This window comes from Hippopotamus amphibius, chromosome 2 (genome assembly GCF_030028045.1).
Source record: "Hippopotamus amphibius kiboko isolate mHipAmp2 chromosome 2, mHipAmp2.hap2, whole genome shotgun sequence".
NCBI classification, from domain to species: Eukaryota; Metazoa; Chordata; class Mammalia; order Artiodactyla; family Hippopotamidae; genus Hippopotamus; species Hippopotamus amphibius.
Window position 1 is genome coordinate 11,779,384 of NC_080187.1, and position 21,608 is coordinate 11,800,991.

The 21,608-nt window shown below is 42.1% G+C and overlaps 1 protein-coding gene across 4 annotated transcripts in view; it reads left to right on the plus strand.

Moving 5' to 3' along the window:
- DENND1A (DENN domain containing 1A) overlaps positions 1-21,608 on the plus strand; it is a 517,643-nt gene that overhangs the window by 307,346 nt on the left and 188,689 nt on the right. For all 4 annotated transcript variants that reach the window (XM_057721732.1, XM_057721733.1, XM_057721734.1 and 1 more), the window contains exon 11: positions 2,827-2,872. In XM_057721732.1, coding sequence (XP_057577715.1) covers positions 2,827-2,872 — 46 coding nt within the window. The remainder of the gene's footprint in view (positions 1-2,826; positions 2,873-21,608) is intronic.

Below are 21,608 nucleotides of genomic sequence, written 5' to 3' on the forward strand. Positions count from 1 at the left end.
AGAAATTGTTTTCAGAATGCAGGTAGAATTACTTAGTTACATATTTGCTACATTGAGATGTTAAGGAGTCTCTGGGTTTCTTTTTTTTATCTCACTCCCTCTCCCCACTTGAAATTTGTAATCAGTATATTTGCAGAACAAAAATGCAGTAGATTCAGGGCCGCATTTGAAGCTTTGTAAGCAAATGATGACATTGTAAAAGGTATTTGTCCAAATTTGCATTCATACAAAACATGGCATGCTGTGATTTCAGAATAAATGTGTTTTAAATATTTTCTAAATACAGAGTTGTTGCAGCCCTAAGTTGGCTAAGAAACTACATTTCTATGATAGGCCATAATTACTCTTTGGGAAATTATTGAGCTTTAATAAAAAGCCTACCTAATGGTATCAGAAGAGTGGGTCTCACTTTGTCCCTTTCTACATCTGCCATCACTTCTAAGGCTCCTTCTTCCTCTTTCTCATTGATTTTTTATTGCAGGACAAAAGAGCATGGCATTAAAACCTACATATTTAAAATTCTAGAAAAAATTTTTTCAGATAAGAGCCTGTAGTCAGATTATACAAAGGCTTTTGCTATAGGTATTTATTTTTACATTTTTTCTCATAGTTGTTGGAATGGCTTTCTATACATTAACTCATTTGCTGGAATTTCAGTTCTGAAATTCTAATTAAAACTCAGGGTCATTTGTCACTTGCGTGACAGTGCTGGTTAGAGCTGGGAAAGTTTATAAGATTTGATTAAATATTACAGATTTGAGTTTTTCTCCCATCTATGTGTTTGCCTGTGCTTCTGGACACATTAATAAGTGGCCATTTTTCTGGAATTCTGCACTCTTCCTGCTTCCTTTCATTACATTAGGCAAGGTTCCACTAGATGAGACATTTGCAGTCTTAAGGCTTCCTGCCAGGGTTCAGACTTTGTATTTTTGACATTGAAGCTGTCGTGTTCCTGAAGCTACTTAATTAGAAACACATTCATTTCAGTGTACACTGGAGAAGGCTTGGACAGCAGAGCCAGGCACACTGGGAAGTTTGAGCATTTGTGTAGCTGGCAGCTAAACTAATGGTTTACAGTTTAAGGGAAAAAAATATCATAGGGCATTTCCTTGCCCCTAGAAGCAAAGGGAAGCTGCATGTGCACAGCAGATACCTTCTTTTAGAAGGAGAGAAGAAGGAGAAGGAGAAGAAAGCAAAGAAAAGACAACTCTACTTTCACTGCGGTTGTGTGTCTAATTCTTTCTTTGGCTATTATCAAATATAAAAGTCTTCTAGAAGAATAGTTCCCAAACTGTGCTGCTAATATTCAAGACTGTTTTACAGGCTCCCAAGATATATTACTGCTGAGATCTGTAGTAAGGAGAACATTTTACATTCTGGGGAAGGATTTTTGCTTGAAGAATTTTATTTGTTGAATGGTAATGAGGGAATTGTGCTCTTTCTTATTTTTAAATGTTTGAACAATTTTAAAATGCACATCTGATGTTTAAAAAACCTTCATTGCCTATCCATTGCTTTCAGGATAAAGCCTAAACTCCTTAGCATTCAGTGAAAAGAAAACCTCTCCTTTTTCATTTCTTCCCACTCCTCATTTCACTTCACTGTCCCCCAAGAAAGCCACCCTCCTAGGTCCACTTCCATGCCACCAGCTGCACCGGAGGAAAGGTACCTGGTCACCTCAGTCTGAGCTAGGTATCTTTCCACTGGGCTTATAAAATACCCTTTGCACCTTTCACTGGATGTATCACGTGCTGGAGAGACAGATGGAAAAGGTGTCAACCTCTACCTTCCTCTCTACTCCTTGACCTCCTTCCCCTACCCCCAGGAACAACACTGTGTGAGGCAGGCCTGGGGATTTTAGGTCCAGTATTACAAAGTCAGTGTAACACAGAAGAAGCTTTGGAGAGAAATCCTAGGGTTGCCGCTTGCTTTGTGGCATTAGAGAAGTGATTTAAGCTCTCTGGGCCTATTCCTTCTCTGTAAAGTGGGCATAGTACCTACCTTGTGAGGTTGCTGTGTGGATTAGGAAAGATGAATTTCAAGTTCCTTGTGTACTGTGTAGTCCATTTATCATTGGTAAGTAGCATCATAATGATAATATGTGTGAGTGCACCTGAAACCAAAGATAGTCAATCCATAATGCCCAGGTTTTAAAGCCCTTGGAGTTGAGTTCGCGTCTCCTGCTCAGTCACTAAGTAAGGGAACCCATTGCTCTGGGAATGAAGCAGTTGGAAGGGGCTTTTTGAATTACAGTGTCATCGGATGGCATGTGTGCAATTGGGGTGGAGATGTACTTGCTGGCTTTGATGTACTTTGTCCAATCAGGATGGTTAGATCACCTCTCGATGGCAGAAGGAAACAGCAAATAAAAAATCATTCCTCTTTGAAGCACATTATGCCCTCCATCTGACATTGTTAACTGCTTTTTCTGTTGTAATCATGGCAACAGTGGTTCGCATTTGTACCAGGAACCGTACTAATCACTCAACATATATTTTCTCATTCTGATAGCAAGCTGCCAGTTAGATTCCAAAATGCCATTTTAAAGATAAGGCAACTGAGGCTATGCAATCACATGGCTGCTATTTAGGGACTAACGCCAAGGTCACCACCCGTGCTGCTTCTAAGACTGCCCATATTTTGAAATTCTTCTGAAGTTTCTAGGCTTGGGAACAAAATGTCATATTAGGATTTCTGTTGTGAAAGGAAATGTAACTGTGCATACGTTTATTAAAACAGTTTTTCTCCAAATAGTGAACCATCTGTAATTTTCTGTCAGAAGCAACAGACATTAAAGCAGCTGTGTGTCTCTGTTTCTCTTCACAGTGCTCCCATGCCCTACCTCATAGGAATCCATTTAAGTTTAATGGAGGTAAGTTGGCTCCTCTCCTCCCCAGATCTCTCTACTCGTGGTTTTGTTTTGCTACGTGGCAATGGAAGAGCCTCAGTCTCTGGATTCACAGCTCTACACATGGGAGCGTGTCAGAGCAACACCTCATGCACAGAGCTGAGCGTTCAGCTTAGACCCTTTCCACTGGGCTCTTGTTTCCAGTGTTTTTTTCACTTTGTTTGGAGATTGTCAATTTTCATGGGTGAGGGAGTGAGGTTCAAAGAGGCAGGAGGAAAGGGTTCTTTAAGGGTTTGAGCGAGGGAAGGGAAATGATACACTTTTCAAAATGATGTTTATTCTAAATCACTGCAACAATATTACATTTTTTTCTCTGTAGAAAATGTGGTATAGAAAGTATATAGAAGTGTAAGGAGGAGCATTAAAATTACCCACAATAGCATTATTCCAGGTTCAGCCACTGTTAGCATTTTACTCTTCTTCGTCCTCATCTTTAATCCGTGAATATATATTTTGTGTAAATGCATTTAACTGATGTGGTATAGAAGTTTATGTCTTTATTTCATTTAATATTATGGCATGGGGATTTCTACATGTTTTTGCCTACTCTCAGTAACAGTTTTTAATTTGCTACCTGTCCTTCTACTGTTTGGATATGCCACAACTTTGCCATTTTCCTATTACTGTTGGACACTATGCTGTTTATAATTTTTCACTGTTATAAATAGCATTTCAGTGAACATCGTTATGCATAAGGCTTAATCTGCATCTTGACTTACTTCCTTAGCGTAGAACCCCTAAAGTAGAAATGCTTGGTCAAAGCTATGAATCTAAGGCTAGATTGCTTTCTACATGACTGTACTGGTTAGATAGCAATTCTTTTAAAGGACTTTTCTGTGCTTTTGTAAGTGCCACTGGTTTGCAGACATGAGCCCTAAGCTTTTCCCTCCTCAGGAAAGAGCTGAAATATGCACAAGAGCAAAATGGGGCAGGAGGTAGGGGGCTTGCCTGTTTTGCACAGGAGATAAGCTCTCAGAGGGAAAAGCTACAGCTATGTCCGTCTGTGATGATGCTTTGCATGTCTTAAAGGAAGTGCTACTTCTCTTCTTCTGTTCCCTTCATTTCACGTAGACGAGGACCACCTGCTTCTTCACTGTTGCACACTGTGCTATTGTGCTTACGAAAATGAAACAAGTTGGTTATCGAAAAACCTGTTTGTTTGACATTGAGAATCTTGATCAAAATAGACCACAGAAATCTGCTCAAATTTCTAATTTGACAGGACGGCCATGTGGCTCCTACATTCTGTTAACAGTTCCTCCTTGTCATCACCCAGCCCTGAACACATACAGTACACAGTTTATGGGCTATCTTGGATGGTGTATTTAGATCAGATTGAAGAGATTTCTTCTGTGTTTTACCTTTGTTTGTCAAGCTAGGGGGTGTATTCAGAGCTCCTATGTGAAAAATTGAAAGCGAATACTTGCTAATAGACCTTTCGTGCCAATTGTTGTACAGTTGGAAACACTAATCTAAAGACCATTTGGTCTATCGGCATCCACAGCTCTTTCCTGCCTCTTCTGCTTTCCAGGCTGTTCCAGCACGGGTTTTTTCAGACTCCTTTTTCATGGCCTTTTACCTTGAGCACTGTCCAGGTTTCCAGTCTTGGCTTGCTTTTCTTCTCTACATGCCCTCTGGCCATCTTTTTTAAGGCTTTTTGCTTTCGCTACTAAGGTAATGTCAGTGACGCCCAACTGTGATTCTAACACTGGCATGCCTTTCTCTGAACTTAAGGCCCAGAGTTGCAAGTGCCAGTTGAAGGTCACCGAGATGTACTATCGATATCTCAAACTCAGTCTTCCCCAAACCCCTTATTATCTGCGCACACATGCCCCTCTGTAGAGTTATTCCACTCCCCTTCCACTGTTCCTGGTCCCTGTGAATGGCACCACTGCCTGAAAAGGCGCCAAAGTGGGACACACTGAGCATGGCTGAGTGTCCTCTTCCTCAGTCTTTCTCTCTGAATAGTCACCAAGTCTCTGACATGTCTCTCTCCCTATTCCTTCGTCAGTGCCTTCGTTGACATTTTACTTTGCTTTCTTAGATTTTTGCAAAGCCTTATTCGTTCATTCAAGAAGCAAAATCAAGGCCTCTTGTGTTCCAGACATTTTGCTAGGTCTTGGAGGTATGAAGATGAGTATGTAATTCAGTCCCTGGTTCCAACATTTAGGGGTTGCCTTCTATCTGGTCACTCTGCCTTAAGTAGCCTGCCTTTCAGCCTCCTCTGCCCTACTCCCCAAGTTCTGCTCAGTCTCCCTGCCGCTATCAAGTCTTCTGTCCTCTTGATGTCCCTTGTTAGCCAGTGCTCTGGCTGGTCCCTAACACACCCACAGCCCCGCACCCCTGCATGGTTAAGCCTGCTCTTCCCCAGCTGTTTGAGGAAGTCCTTCTGTTTGGCCATCGTCTTTGCTTACTGTACCTCTTGCTCGGGATAACAGCTGTTTTCTTCCCTGTCCTCTGCATCATCCCTAGGAGCAGGAGCTCTTTGGGAACAAGGACTATGCTTCATTCGCTGTGGTGTCCTCAGCACCTAGCAGGACACTCAGCAGGTGCTTTCTGAAAAGAAGGATTGAGTGAGGGCTTGGAAAGCTGGAATTTGGAACACAGTAGAGCCCTCCAATGGGCATCGCTATTTTCAGGGAACCCAGCACCATAATTTTTCTTAAAGATGGAGAGAGCACATTTTTTTTTTATTTTGTATATGATTGTAAACAATTTAAAGCAAGGTGTTTGGGGGTTTTGTTTGTTTGTTTGTTTTTGTAGTAAAACATGCAGTGCACAACACGGATAAATTTCGAAGCTAAAACTTGAGGCAGAGTTTTGCACTTAGGTGAATGGCTGCAAGTCCACTCTCCTCGGCTTTAGAAGGGTTTTAAGTGAGAAGGTTCAGGAAGCACTGGCCAAGATAAATCTTAGCCCTGGTGATTTAAATTAGGGAGGGTTTTGCCATGCTGAACTACTGTGTGGTCAGCACTAAAAGGAAAACAAAAATAGTAGTTGCCCCACTATTGGAGCCAGCTGAGATGCTTTCCAAACAAAATAGCGTTTCCTGTGTGTGTGAGGCAGCTGTGAACTACCAAGTCATGAAATATAGTCTCCTGATCTCCTCCCATGGATTTCAGCTCAGACTCGGAGTGCTCTAGTTGTGCTTTTTCATTGGGCTTATCTGATTCTATTATACCTTCAAGTGAGAGAGGTGCTTCCCTGAGATTTCTTCTAGGAACCATGGGCTATGATGCTTGGGGTAGAGCTCCTACCTGGGGCCAAAGGACAGCTCTTTAGGGAAGGAGCTCAGGAAGACCCATCTCCTCTCGCACACTAGTTTTCTTACTGGCAATTCAGCAAAAGGCTTATTTTTGACTGTCTTGTTATTTTTTCTTGAAAGCTATAGGCACCTTATTATGCCTTTGCATATGTGCCAGAATTTTTTAAACTTCAAATGAATGTGGCAGATGTTCATAAAAGTTTAGAAAAAGCTACCATAGGAAGACTTTTTAACCATTTTTATGACACTCAAATTTGTTGCACAAAAAGAAATATAAATTATAACCTAGTGTTCTCATTTGAAAAAAGGTTATTTGGGGGGACGATATAATTCTAGCCTTCAGGCTCTTACAGGGTGCCCTGTCTGTTTAACTGGTAACCTAGTCACCTAAAGGAGTCCACCTTCCTTCTAAAGTGACAAGTTTCTAGCTGATCGTCATTCTTATCCCTCCACTGCCTTTTTATATCCTTTCTCTCATTTAAGCAAATGCTAATTTGAGGCTGGTGGTAAGTTAGCAGGATAGCCAAGGGTATTGGCATAGACCTAGTTTCTTCTTGGAGAGAATGATCATGTTAGCTGGCAGCTAGGAAATACCAACACGCGGCCAGATTACACGGTGACTGTTTCCTTTCATGCCCTCGACCTCAGTTGAGTTCAGGAGACACTCTGCAGCTCCTCCTCTGTGCCACGTCTGGTAGCAGGTGCCAGGTCAGGTCTGCTAGATGGATTCCTTCTCCTTTTTGATAAATGAAAACCTTCCTTTCCAAGCTTCACAAACAATGCTTTGTGTACAGGCCTCAGAACCACATGAGGGATGCATGCAGAAGGTATTTTGTGTCATTCCCGGTGGTGGAATGGTGAGGAAGGAGGAAGGAAAAGTGGAAGCAGTGACACAGTGCAGACAGAGGCTCAGGTTAGCCTGTAAATAAATGAAGCTCCACCTATACACAGAGGCAGTAAAGTGTGATAGTTAGAATGTGGGCTCTGGCTTCTGGCTCCCTACTTCCTGCTTGTTTGATCTTGAACAAGGTGATGGACCTCTGAACTTCTATTTTCTCATCTGTAAAATATGGGCAATGGCCATAGCTCCCCTATAGTATCGTTGAGGGATCTAGTGAGATAAAGCTTATCAGGTACCCAGCACAGTGCCTAGCGCGTAAAGAGTTCAACAAAGGTCAGCAACCATTGTTTTTATTTCCTCAGTGGCCTTAAAGCCATTTACATTGTTAAGTCAGTAGCTTTGAAAATGTGTTTTAGGGACTCTTGGGTTCCAGGGATCATCTTCATTCCCTAGGGAAAGAATTTCACTAGAATTGGCTTGTGCCTGTGCTGTTTTCTCCTGGTTGACAGTGCCGGAGGCGCTGGGTCAGGGGCAAAAGTGGCACTTTTAAAGAACTTGAAAATACTGCTTGACCACTCCCCTACGGTAGTAATTTCAGGTGTGGTACTTTGTCTCTGTATCTTACTTCATCTGTAGGAGTGGTTAGTCACCATCTCTTAAGACTGTGGTAAAGATTAAATAAATGAGTCCTGTATATGTCCAACATATCCCAGTGTCTGGCCTGTGGTCAGTACACAGTACACATCCACTTCTGTAGTAATGTTTTGAGAGCCTTCTGTGTACCAGACATAGGGGTTCTGTACAAAATGGTGAAGGTGACATAATCTGTGCCTTCAGAGTTTTGTCTATAGGACAGATGCAGACAAGGAGAAAGTAATTGCAGGGAATTTGAGAGGCAATAGGCTCTGGTAGGAAAGACAGCAGACTGAGCCTTGAGGGCTCTGCTTCTCAGAGGAAGGGAATACCTAAATGGAAATGTAGCAGATAAATTTGAGTTCCACCAGCAGACAGGGAACAGCATCTGCAAAGACTCACAGTGTAGACCATGGTGCTTCCCAGGAAGAATGAGCAGTTCGGGGTCTAACAGGAGTGTGGAGCTGAAAGGGAAGAGGAGCGCTGAGGCAGGCAGGCAAGGGCCAGGCCATCTAGGGCCTTGTAAGCTGTGTTAAAGAGTTTCAACTTTATAGGGCAATGGAGAGCCATTGAAGGGTGTAAATAGGGGAGAGGCATGGGCAGGCCTCCTCCTCCTGGGCCATTAGAAACACGGTCCTTCCATATAAAATGCTTGGAAACTGCTTAACCATGTTAATAAAGTAAATTGATATTTGTAAAGATCAAGGTAATTCTTAAGTAAATTACACAACACAACCATATATATAAAATTCAGATGTATTAGCGTCCCAAACCCAAGCTTCCGAATGGTTTCCTTGCTACCAAACCATGGCAGAGGTATTTGTAGTGATGACTTTTCTTTGAGGTCTTAAGCACTGTTTTTACTAGATTTTTGTTTCCTCTCTGTTTCCAAGTATTTTTTGTGAATTAGATAATCTTTCTACAGCCCAGTCTGAGAGGATAAATTTAGGTTATATACTAAGTGCTAAGTTCCAGGCAGTAGGAACAGGGAGAATGATACCCAGGTACCAAGTTCACAGGCCTCTACCTGCAATTTCGAGAGACACGTGACAGGGGCATGAGAAGACAGGCCCAGTTCACAGCTTTCCTCTCTTCTTCACCATCCTTTATGTAGGAAGGTTTAGCCAGAGCTCGTGGAAGCCTAGTTTTGCAAATGCCCCAAGTGCTTGGGGCAGCACTGAGCCACCACTCCAGGGACAGCATCCCTGTCCACATCAAAATGCCTCTCAGTCTCTGGGATCCAGAGGTGATATTTGTATGTGTCTGCAGTGGTCTAACTGTGGAGGTTTTACACAAAATAAGAGGATTTACTTATTTACAGTCAAAGAAAAATAACTTTCCCCCTTTACCTCTCAAAGAATCTGAACTGCCATCAACTGAATTCATACCATTTTAACTAGTTTTTTCTCTTCATTTTCTTCTGGCGTAGGAAGTCTTTAATCCTTTCTTCATTTTTTTATGTTTATTTTTTAAGTCTCGTGGTAAAAGAGTGTTTCTTGTTTACCATTGTACCATTTTGCTTCTTCACAGGACACCACAGGTGGACGGTAGTGAGATGTAGTTTTCCCTTGTTAACAGTGTGATTCATGAAAAACTCTTGAGCCATACTTACACGCAGGTATAGCTGGTGACTTGTGCATGTGTCCTCACAAGAACTGAGAAACTACATGTGAGATCTGTTTGTTAGTGATAAGTAATCATAGTCCTGCTTTAAAAGATGGTGATATTTGCCTGAAAAGTTCCACCTGGTAGCTTCAGTCTTCGGTTCATGGGAAGAGCTTTAGCAAGAAAGGGAGAGAGTTGGGAAGAAACTGCCATCTTCTGTGTCCTTGCTCAGTGCCAAACAGTGCTAGATGCTATACCTGTTCTCACTTTTGCACATCCTAAGAGTCTCTCTGTTAAGGAAGCGATATCCATATTTGCAAATGGGGAAGCTGAGGCTCAGAGAGATAAAATAATTTGCATCCAGTCCCTGCACTGTGATGGGTTTGTCAGACCCCAGAGCCCCTGGATCAGCCTGTGTGGGCTACGCCTAGCCCTGCCCCAATCCTGGGCAGAGGCTCTCACCTTTGCCTGAGGTTTTCTTTCTCAGGGTGGCCTCCAGGCCGTGCACTGGGGACTGTAGCGAGAGGAAAGGAGGGGTCACGTCTGGCAGCCTCATATTTCTCCAGAGGAAAGCTCTGAGTACACTTGTGACTGGGGCTGGGTTACTTAACCTCTCCAAGGCTCCATTCTCTCATCAGTGAAATTAAGATCATATTATCCATCTCAAAGAGCTGTGAGAACAAACTGATATAATGGATGTGAAGAGCTTTTTGAAAAACTCTACCAAACATTATTCTTCGTAGTGAGTAGTATAAAAATAAGAGGCAAAGTTTAGATCAATGAAACCCTGATGCTTGTCTAATTATATAAAGAGAAAAGTAATTGGACAGTAGCTTGGTCTTGCTGGAATTTCCTTAGTGTGCTGTTATCAAGCAGAATCATCACATGTGAATCTCTGTCACATCCAGAGCATTCAGAGTGAAAATTCAGCAGCTCTGTTCAACTTGGGCCCTGAAGAATGTTCTGGATTTCGCCTGATGGATTTGCCCTGGAAGCTCTCCTCCTCGTGTGGCATCTGCTTTTAAAATGAGTATGGTTCTTAAATGCCACTTATCCTAATGTTGGAATTAGTTAATATAAAACAACTTAAAGCTCTAGTAGTAATTTATGTAATCAAAGGGAACAAGTACTTCTGGCTGATTTAAGTATCTCTTGCAGTCAGTACATTTTCAGTCTAATTTGTTGTGACTGAAACGTTCTCTTGTGAGATGAGATAGCCCTCTGTTATAGATTAGAAAAACTGAGTTAAGTAATTTATGAGGGAGAGTCCCAGTAGAAAATGTGAAACCATCATTGATGCTTTTGTTTTCCAATTTTCCTGTCATCACTTAGCAGGTCAACTTAGCAACGTTAAAAAACTGACTTCAAAGAAAATGTAGTTTCTAAATTGTTACTAAGAGATGCTTAAACTAACCAAATTCCTGTCAGATTAAGATAAGGAGCAGCATGCTGGAGGCTGTGGAGCAGGGTGGAAACAACTCTCGGGCTCTAGAGTTGTGGGGACCTGGATTCAGATTCTAGCTCCACCACTACTAGGCGACTTAAACAATCTCCTTTGTTTAAAGGAGAAATCACTTTAGCAGGGGGAAAGATATGGTTACTACATCACAGAGTTCAGCCACTCTGTGCAAAACTACTATTATGTTATCCTCTGAAGAGATGCCTATTGGAAATATTTAATAATAATACCAACCATTGTATGAGGTTCTACCAATATACATGGCACTTGAGCCATATAATTTTTAATTGTCACGCCTTTGAGAGGGGTGCTCCTGTTTTGCAGATGGAGATGTAAAGGTGCTTCTTTGAGCTTCAGACTTCTTGCTTGTAAAATGGGTAGATTCTCCACTTCATAGGAGTTTTTTAATGAGGAGTAAATGAGAAAATTGGTACCTGACACATTGTAGGCGCCAAGTAAATGGATGTGATTATCAGTATTATGTGTGTATAGAACTGGTAAATTTTCTTTACAATAAGCTGAGACATCTACCTAAGATTGGCTCTGCCCTCTTTTTCAGCCTCTTTTTGTACTTTTTATTGAGTGACTTTTTCTAAATCAACATGAGCTTAAAGGCATCCTCAACTGAACACAGCCACATGGGACTAGTGACTTCTTTTCATAAACTCCTTGCAAGTGATTAGGGGCGGGGCCATTGTGGGCGCTCTGAGACCAGCAGCATGATGATTGAATAGTGGTACCCTTGGCCTAGTCAAATCCTACTTGGAATCAGGGCACATGTGGTTTTGTTTAACACCATGCTCAGCAGACTCATGGTGCAGGTTTGTGACCATCAGACATTTGTTGTTGATATGTGAGGTCACCACAGTAAGGGTGTTTGTCAACCAAATTAAACTTCCTCTTAATGACCTAAAATAATTGACTTGGAAGGCCTTTAAATGGGCCATGGCAATGTGTAAGCAAGCTGAAATCTGGCATTTTCTGCACAGATTATTGCATATTGTTGTGTTGTTTTGTTTTTGTTTTGCTTTTGTTGGGAAAAATGTGGATGGACCAAGGGCTTAAGTAAAGGCAGTCAATGATCCTGAGTTTGAATCCCAGCTCCACTATTTGTCCCTCTGTAACTTGGGCAAGTCACTGAGCATCTGTGCATGTATGCCTTAACATCTCCAGCTGCAAAATGGGGTCATCTGCCTTACAGTGATGACAATTAGAAATCATACGGCTAAAGTTCCATGCACATTAGTAGGCCCTCATTCAATGGTAGCTATTATTAATAAAGTATTTCCAATAGGCATCTCTGAAGAAGAGAACTCAATAATAATTTTGTACAAAGTGGTCAAACTGTGATATAGTAACTGCACCTTTTCCCCCCGCTACTAAACTGATTTCTCCATAAACTGCTCTCTGTACTAAACTTAAACATCCATAGAAAAAAGTGTGACTAAAATTGGAGCCTATAAACCTCTCTCTATATATTGTCTGATTTTCAGCTGACTTCAAAATAAATTTAAAGTTGAATATTTAAAATATATGCCATTTAGGCTACAAAAGAAGTGGGCTTTTTTTTGTTTGTTTTTTGTTTTTTGTTTTCCATTGGGTTCAGACATTCATGACCTAAGCTCAGGCTTTTGCACGTAAAAAGTGGGGCCACAGTACTATGCTTGTTTAAAAACAAAGGCATGGGCTGAGGGCTTTTCCTAAATATGATCAACAGTGACACTTAAGTTGGACATTATCAACATCCCACAGAGTGGTTTATGTGTCCTGCCTAAAATCCTTTCTTCCATAAACCCAAATATCTGACAAAAACTAAAAGCTGCAGACTGGGGCTGCCTAGACTCCTGGACATGTCCTTAACCAAACAGAATATCTATTAAACGCTGGCGCCCAGGAGTCAGTTGTTTTAAAAGATACAGTGGTAATAAATTTGTATCTTGCCTCTTCAGCATTTTATTGAAAGTATTTTGTACTGACCGAATGGGTTAAATTATGAAGCTTGATAAGTACATATGCACATTACCCATCCTTAGCTTTAGAAGAAAAAAAAAGGAAGAAAAAGATAGCTACGATTTTGGAAGTCATCCCAATTTTTAAAAATAAGAGAATTTGGACATTTTGGCATATGGGGTTTTTTAAATGAAATTTCATGGAACTGAAAACAGTCAATTTTAGGTTTCCAAAAATTGTTTTGATTTTCATTGGTATAAATTTGCTGCACATGGTTTTAGGGAAGTTCTGAGAGATGCATTTGGGACTTCGGAGTTGATTTTTTTTTTTTTTTTTTTTTTTTTTTTGAGATTTGTGATTTATTTTTAAAAGGTGATTTTTTTTTTTTCCTAACTCGAAGTATAAATCGGAGGAGGCCAGAGTTCCATTTCTAGGACAGTTTTTGGTAATGACATCGTTAAGCATTTCCAAACAACTGGACTTGGGGCTGACCTATTGGGCATCATTTCAGCACCATTAGGACACTGCACAGCAGATCCCTCTCCCCCCATCTTGGAGTTAGAATCTCGAGGCCAAGTGATTTGGGCTGTTCCATTAGCAGCAGCTGCTGGTGATAAGCACTGTGAGAGTCACCTGTGTAGGGTCAGGCTTATTGCACATCAAGGTTCAGCAGTGTCGGAAGAGAGGGAAGATGCCCAGGAGGGGGCTCCAGGCCACCTGCTGTGTGAGGATCAAAGGGTTGAAAGGTCAGAGGGCACAGCTCCCTTAACCATATCTGTCTGTGCAATAGCTATTTCAGATTGTAAATCTTGGCAATTTCATTAAGTCCTCCTGGCTGCTACTGGGGCATTGAAATAATAAAATTTTATATCTGTTGCCTTTCCTGCCTCTGGCAGCCAGGCTGATACATTCTCTGCAAAATAGGGTGTCTTTATGAAAACCTTTCCTGGAATGATCAGAGCAGCCTTAATGAAGTCTCAGGTTAGGAAGTTGGGGTTCACAGAACCTCATCCTTTGGAAATGTGTTTTAGAAAGAAAAAAAATCAGACCAGCTGTTTAGCAGCCTTTGGGATTTATGTAGCACCTCTCTTCTGAAAAAGCAGGTCCCAAAATATTGCCTATTGCTAAATGCTTAATCTTACACACAGGAGGAGAGGTGAGCTTTCTCAGTGCTGCTGCTTGTTAAATAGCCCTGTTCTAATGACGACAGGGTCCTTTCCTTTGGGCAGCCCCAAGCAACTGTACAGATATTATTTCCCACTCGGCAGACCTTTTGGGTGTTTTTAGAGACATGTCTCCTGAATATGATTTTCCAAATATTTTTCCTAGATCTTAAAGTTGTTATGGACCTTTAGGGTTCCTTGGCTCTGGGGCAAGACAAATCACAGTAATGACTGCCCCTTTACTGCCCATATGTTTAAGACCCCCTGTAGTTTGTTTGAAAAGTTAAGAGATTTTCACAGTGAAGGTGCCATTTCTGAAATTTAAAGTGTTCCTTTTCACCGGGAGATAAGTTCACTCTGATTAAGTCCGTAATTCTCACTAAGCCATGTTTATGGGGGCAATAAACAATGTTTCAGCATGCTTGTTAAATTGGGTTTCCAACCTCTCCACTCTTTAAAAATTGACATTTCAAATAAAAGGCAGGTGGAGATGGGAGTCCAGGTTTGGTGTGCTTAGTGATGAATGAATGATGGCAAGTGGCAGTTGTGTGGGAGGAAGGAAGGCCCTATTTTATGAGAGGGTGACCCCAAACCATTTTGGGACTAGGGAATCAATATCCCCTTAAACCCCAAGTGAAACTCTTAAGTTCAAGTTTCATCATTTCAGATTGGATGGATACTATTTTTGAAATACTGCTGGATGCATTACACTCATTATTTAATTTTTACAAGTCTGTGCTCTAGAAGTGGTGGCTTGGCTTTGCAGTTGATGAAATTTGGGCACAGAAAGGTTAAGTAACTTGTCCAAAGTCACACAGCCAATAATTAGCAGGACCAGAATTCAAACCCAATTGTTTTGTTGTGTGAAGTGTTTTAGTGTGTACAAAAAAAAAAAAATTATACTGGCCCTGCTTTTAGGGTCTGTTTGTTATATATCTAGCCTATGGTAAGTCTATTTATGGAGGTTACAAAAGAAATATGTGACCTGGTCATTGTCCTCAGTATTTGTTAAACCAGGAAAGTAGAGGGGGCTCCACAGAGAGTTGAAGGGGACCAGGCTTTGGGTACGGCAGTCTAAAGCTCAAAGCCTGACTGATTTTACTCTGGACGTGGGACAAGAGCTTCATTTTTCTCTTCTGTGAAATGGGACATTATAATAATGCCTATTCTATGAGGTTGCTTTGAGGATCTAATGAAATCATATATTTTAAAATAGTGTTTTCAAACTCTACAATATTTTATAGATAACAACAGTGAGTGTTATTGCAGTATATGTAAATATGGTATGGTTAAACCAGTTACTTTAAGGGAAAAGTGACAGGTAGCCATGAAACAATTAGAAACATCACTAACCAAGTTTTTAATTGAGGACCCAAGTATGTGTTGCCCACTGTACTTGCTTAGGACCAAAGAAGGCCACTTGCTGTGGGAGCAGGAATAGTCAGGAAGGTTTCATAGAAGAGCAGCATCTTGCAGGATGGAGATAATCACGGTGATCCATGTCTGGGCATCTTCACATCCTACCAAGTGCTCTGCCACCTCATCTGTTGTTTGCATTTTGCAGCAGTGTGAAAGGTGTTGACATCTTCCTCTCCTTCTTTTTACACATGAGGAAACTGAGTCTCTAGCAGTAGGAAGGATGTTTCAATTTGGGACAAAACCCCAGCAGTGTCAGAGGTGTACATGAGCTCACCCCTCCATTCCAGGGGGCGGAGCAGAGGCCAGGGAGGATGGTGGTGCTGTGTTGGGTGGACTTGTAGAGTGAGCCCCAGAGTTGGCAGAGCTGGTGGAACCAAAATCTCAGAAGGAGGTGGACTGGCACTGACTGAACTTCTGCCTTGTGGCTGGCCCCTTATGAAGCACATGCCCTACTGTGACTCCCTTTAATCTTCTCAACAATCCTGAAGGTGAGGATCAAGACCCAGTCTCACAGAGAAGGAAACTGATGCTAAAGGAGGCAAAGGTCTGTGCCTAAAGCTACCTGGCGAGTAAGTGAGTGAGCCAGGATACCAACCTTGAGACTCTGAGACTTTGGGCCTCTAACCATCCTGAGGAGGCAGCCGGGCAAGCTTTGTATGAATGGAGATGTTCCACCAGAGTGAGGTCTTTTCTACTACATGTGACTGTGCCTTTTCTTAGGCTTATTGATTGTAATTTACCCCACCCTGCCCTACCCACATCCCCACACACAAGTAGACCGAGAGCCCCTTGAGTTTAGAGATCATGTTTTAGTCATCCATCAGGTTGACATGACTAACCAAACGAGTGAATGAATGGGTGAATGAATGAATGTCCAACGGATAGATGATCAGGAAGGAAAAAGCCCATTGATGAAATAGCCCCTTTGCTGACCTGGGTTGAAAATCTCTGGATTTGTTAATGAGAGTCGGTGCTTATTACCTTGTGAGGAGTGGATTTGGCCTGACCTGTGAGGTGCTTATACCACTTCCCTCCCCTGCCAAGCTTCTGTTTCTGTTTAAAGCACGCTGGGAAATTCCAGCAGTGTTTTCAGGAGTCCTCTGAACTGTCAGGCTTAGATTTTTAATTTTGCGGAGCAGGAAGGAGCAAATCAGTGACTCCTGGCTCCACAGAAAAGACCACTACGTTTTTCAACTGCTTGGCAGCTCAGTGACCTTTGGGGCCAGAGGAAGGGAAGGAAAATATCACTCTTCCCTCTGTGTGTATCTGAGACTTCAGGAGGGAATAGAGTTTAGAATACCTGAATATTTGCCTTTCCTCTTCCTGTCCTTTCCACTTTCCCTCTGATTTCTCTTTCCCTTCCTCCTAGGAGGCCAGCAGCTCCCCATGCTGTTCTTTGTTATGTTCTCATATACATGCGCATGCATTTGAGTACATTTGCTATGGGCTGTATAGTGGAAAGAACATTGGCATGGAGAACCCAGATTCAGATCCTTTCTCTGTCAAACACCAATTGTGAGAACATGGGCAAACTATTTAATCTCTTTAGCCTCAGTGTCCTCATCCGTCCAGTATTCCGCATATTGGATGGTACGCTATTCCGTAGGAAACCCTCTCCCTTGAGAATTTTAATGGAATCTGGACCAACCATCAAGCTGCTTGATTCTTCTGGTATGTCTCTGAAAAACATCTGTTAAATTACAGGTTGCTCAGTGTGTTTGTGATGGACATGACATGTCAGAGTGATTAGTAAGATGCTTTGGGGAATACAGAGTTTTTGGTGTTCATCTGGGTTCAACGTTAGCTACACTGCTGCTGAGCCATAGTTAGGACTTTGGACAAGTTATTTTACTTCTCTGACCCTGCATTTCCTCATCTCTCCACAAGGGTGTCATGAGGATTGCATGAAATGGTACGTGTAGGAGTTGGGCCACAGGAGGAACACATAAGCTAGTAGCTCTCTTTTTGTTGTTGTGGGAGTCGGTCATTTGATGGAAGCAGAGCGTGTAACATTGGCCCGTTCAGCCAGCCCACACGTAACCAGGAGTAGAGTCAGCCCAAGAGGTGACTGTGTGAAGTCCAGCAGTAGTTGCTTAGTATAAAGTTTAGATTAACGAACTATTAAGATGTAATTTGGGGTTTAGTTTTAACCATATTTCCTACCTTTCAAAACTAAAAAAAGCTGCCAAGAAGTCATTACTTAAGTGAGACATAAATTGTAATGCCAGGAGCCATATCAGTTGTACCTTTTTCAGAGACAAACAAACACTGGACTTTCTCTGAGCCAAAGCAAAGCACTTTGTGGGCTTGATAATGCTCTGATTTAAGAGGATGATGCATCCTCTTGAAGCAAAATGTCTTTGCAGGAAATCGGTCTAGACCCGTCCCCTTTGCTTGGTGATCCAGATGCTGGTGTCAGAGGTGCTGCCTCAGGTGCTGGCTTGGCCATAGGAGAGGAGACTGCTTACAGGCCTCGGGGGTCCCTGTAGCAGGGAGAAGGCCTGCCTGTAGCCAAGACCAGCACCCTGGGCAGATGGAAACATGTCCACGTAGGTATAAAATAAATGTTTCCATTTTTTTTTTCTTTTTACTTAATCCTGTCCCAACCCTATGTAGCGCATGGTCGTAGCCCCATTTTAAGAGGAAGAAACTGAGGTTTAAATAACCTGCCCTGGGTCCTTGAAGAAGATAAAACCCAAAGCCCAATTTGACTCCTACTCAGTCCTGCTATTTTCCCAAAGCAGGCTGACTTAGGACTGCAAAGGTCCCTCGGAATGTACCCAATAATACTGCTGCTTTGCTCCTCTCTGGAGAAGGGGACAGGATTGATTGAAGAAGCAATAAGTGTCCAGGAGGTGTATACCTTTGCAAACGAATTTTCTGACAGTGAGATATATTCTAGATTGAATCTGTTTTATGCATAGAATTATTGCTATATTGTTTTCATAATAATAGTCAATACTCAGTGCTTATTATATGCCAGACACTACTCTGAGTACTATACATATATTAACTCATTTAACCACCATAACAATCCAGTGAAGTCCATATTATTTGCTTTTTGTAAACATTTTACTGAAGTATGAGATTTATAGGAAGGGTACACTTATCTGAAGTGTAGAGCAAGAGGAGTTCTTATAAGGTAGGCACGCTATGCAACCACCACCAGGTGAAGAAACAAAATATTAACAGCCCCCAGAAGTCCCTCTTGTGCCCCCCTTGTAGTCATTCTCCCTCTGACCCAAGGGTAACTGTTATCCTGGGTGTCAGTACTATTTTAATCTCATCAGACATATGAGGAAATTGAAACACAAAGAAGTTAAAGGATTTGCCTAAGGTAGCACAATTGTAACTGGCGGTGTTGGGATTCGGACTCAGGCAGTCTGGCTCCAGAGAATGTGCTCATGTCCCTGAGACATAGCCAGGAAAAGAACAATAGGTTGGTGGTAGTTTTTAATGACACAGAATCATAATAGTGGAGTCATTAGCCTTTGCCTTTGGTCTGAAAATCAGTTGTTCAAATTCGTATATTCTTGGAACTCTAATCTTACTTTCAAATTGCAAGGATAGAAACTGGCTTTTCAGAGCCTCCCATTTATTGCACTTACTGCAATCAGGTACTGTGTTAAGTTCTTTACATGTATTATCCCACTTAAATCTCCAACCACAGCTGGACAGTAGGTAATATTATCCCCATTTTATAGATGAGAAAACCGAGGCTGAAAAGTGAAGAACTATCTGAAAGCTACACAGTGGCAGAGGCGAGGCTTGAATCTGGCTGTCTCATTCCAGAACCCACGTCTTAGCTCCTATGGTAAAGCCCATCTTACTTTCTGTGTCAACTGTGAGTTCATTCTACATGAATTAATCATGATAATTTTACATGATTATCGTCATTGTCATTATTATTCCCATCACACGTCCTCGTGCAAACTCTAACATTGGGCTTACACTGTACTCTGGGGCTGACATTGACATCTGTGCCAGGCCTGCCTCCCAATAGAGTGCACCCAGCCACAATATTTCATTCATTCTCCAATTAATGAGCATGTGCCCTGTGTCAGGCACTGTGCTGGGCACTGGAAATGCAGAGACAAATGAGACATAGCTCTGCCCTGACTGTGGTCCTGATGGAGGGACAACAGAAAAGATTCACTGTGTGCTGACTCATTTATTCCATGCATGCCACCTCACTGACCCCCCACCCCCCACAACCTCCATCCAAGATAAGGACCCTAGTTCTCAGCTGAGGCAGCAGGGATGGATCTTGGCCCCTGCTTCTCAAGGTCCAGGACCAGCTTCTTTCCTCCACCTCCAGCCCCTGGCTTCCTCAGCCAGGGGAGCAGCACAGGCTCCTGACCATTCTTTGGATCCCCTGGATTATGTCACCAGTACAGGTCCTTGTTCTTCATGTTATGAGCTGGTTCTAAGTCCTGCCTTTTGTCACTAGCTGCCCAATCCCCTCTCTAGATAGGCAGGGTCACCCCCATCTGTGTGGAGGACAAGTGTGCTATGGACAAGTGTAGCTGATACTTTATATTTTAGCGGGGATTGGGAGGGACCCATTGTTTTCATACAACCAACTTAAGAAAGTAAGGTTCAGTAAAATCGTCTTGACTAGAGAAGATACACTGAAGGTAGAGTGATTCTCAAGTGCATCCCACTTTTGCCTAGGGAAGTGTATCGGGGCATTGGATTCTATACATATCCTAGAAGGTATGAGTAGAAAAAAAGTTTTAGAAATCCTAGGCTAGACAAAAAAAGGAAGGAGGCAGGGAGCCAAACACAGCTGCAAATCAGAATGTGCATTGATGACGGTTTGGGGCAGAATTACCATGTCATGTGGCATTTGGTCACCATCATTCATGCGTTGTTATTTTTCACAGTCTCTTGTGACTTTATTGTGTGTTCTGGACATAGCGCTAATGTGTTTACCAACTCATTGTGTTGTAATTTATGCACAATGAACCATCCATTTAAAGTGTACAATTCAATGAATTCTAAGTTTTATACATTCATGAAACCACTACCAATAAAGATACAGAGTATTTCCATCACCCTCAAAAGACCATTTTTATTTAAATTTTATTTTAGCTTGAGTGTCTCATGTGCCAGTCACTAGTCTAAGTACTTTTAAGATGTTAACTGATTTAATCCTCATCACAAGCATGAGGTGTAGGCACTGTTTACAGAGGAGAAAACTGAGGCACAGAGAGATGAAGTGAAATGCCCAAGTCTACACAGCTGGTAAGTGGAGGAGCTAAATGAGAACTCAGACAGACTGACTTCCAGATCCTATGCTCTTCCCCTCTAGGCTCTACTGCCTCACATTCATTCATGCGTTCATTCAGAAATTGCCTGCTGGGAGCCAAATATTGGGGCAGGAGCTGAGAGTACAGAGATCTGTCTTGGTGGCCCCAAGAAGCCCACAGACCAGGGAAGGAATCGAATGCCTGTATTAATAACTCTAGATTGAGCTGTTATTTTGGTTGTGGGAGTAAACCATAGGCTTCCATGGGGAAAGGCAAACTTTCCGCTCCCTTAGGCCCTCTGGGGTGAGGTTAGCCAGGCTCTGCTGAGGTTTCAAAAACCACTGAGGGAGAGGGGACAGACAGGCAAGAGAGCCACTGTTGGTTGAATGCTTCTCATGGATGTCCTGGGGATTGTGCTAACTCTACGTGTGTTCGCTTATCTAATCCTCACGACAACTCTCTGAGGTGGATACTATCGTGATGCCCATTTTACAGATGAAAACCTGGAGAATTTATGAGGTTAAACCTATATCTGCTCAGCTGTCCCTGACCACTTCCCATACTGTGATTTTTCCCTTTCTTGTCCTGAAAGGCAGAGGTCAGGTGAAGTCTGTCTGTGACAAAGCATAAAGGGAAAGACATTTTTGATTAACAATATTTATGAGAAGATGCCATTTTTGTGTTTCTCTGTGCAAGAAATGCCATTTGGAAAGCCGGTGTGCATGTCATATCTTTCCTTTTTTTTTTTTCATTCTGAGAAAAAGCCTATAGAGTCTGGTGGGGGGAGGGTTTGCAGCTGGCAGGAGCTTTGGCATATGTTGTAACTAAAAAGAGAGGGAATGTGTTGGTGGGACGAGCTACCGGAGAGCTGTCTCGGTGTGCTGCGGTACTAGTAAGTGTTTTAATTGGGTAGGGTTTTTGGAGGACTATTTTGACATCTGCTCGTGTCTTTGCTGATTTTTCTTCACTTAGAGTAGGAAACACAAGCTGTGGATAAAATGACTTTAAAATAATTGGAAGTAAAGATATCTCTCTCAAAGTCGAATTTGAGAGGGACACTCTTTAAGAAGTGGAAAGGAAATTCCACTTCTAGGAATCCATCCTAAACCACAA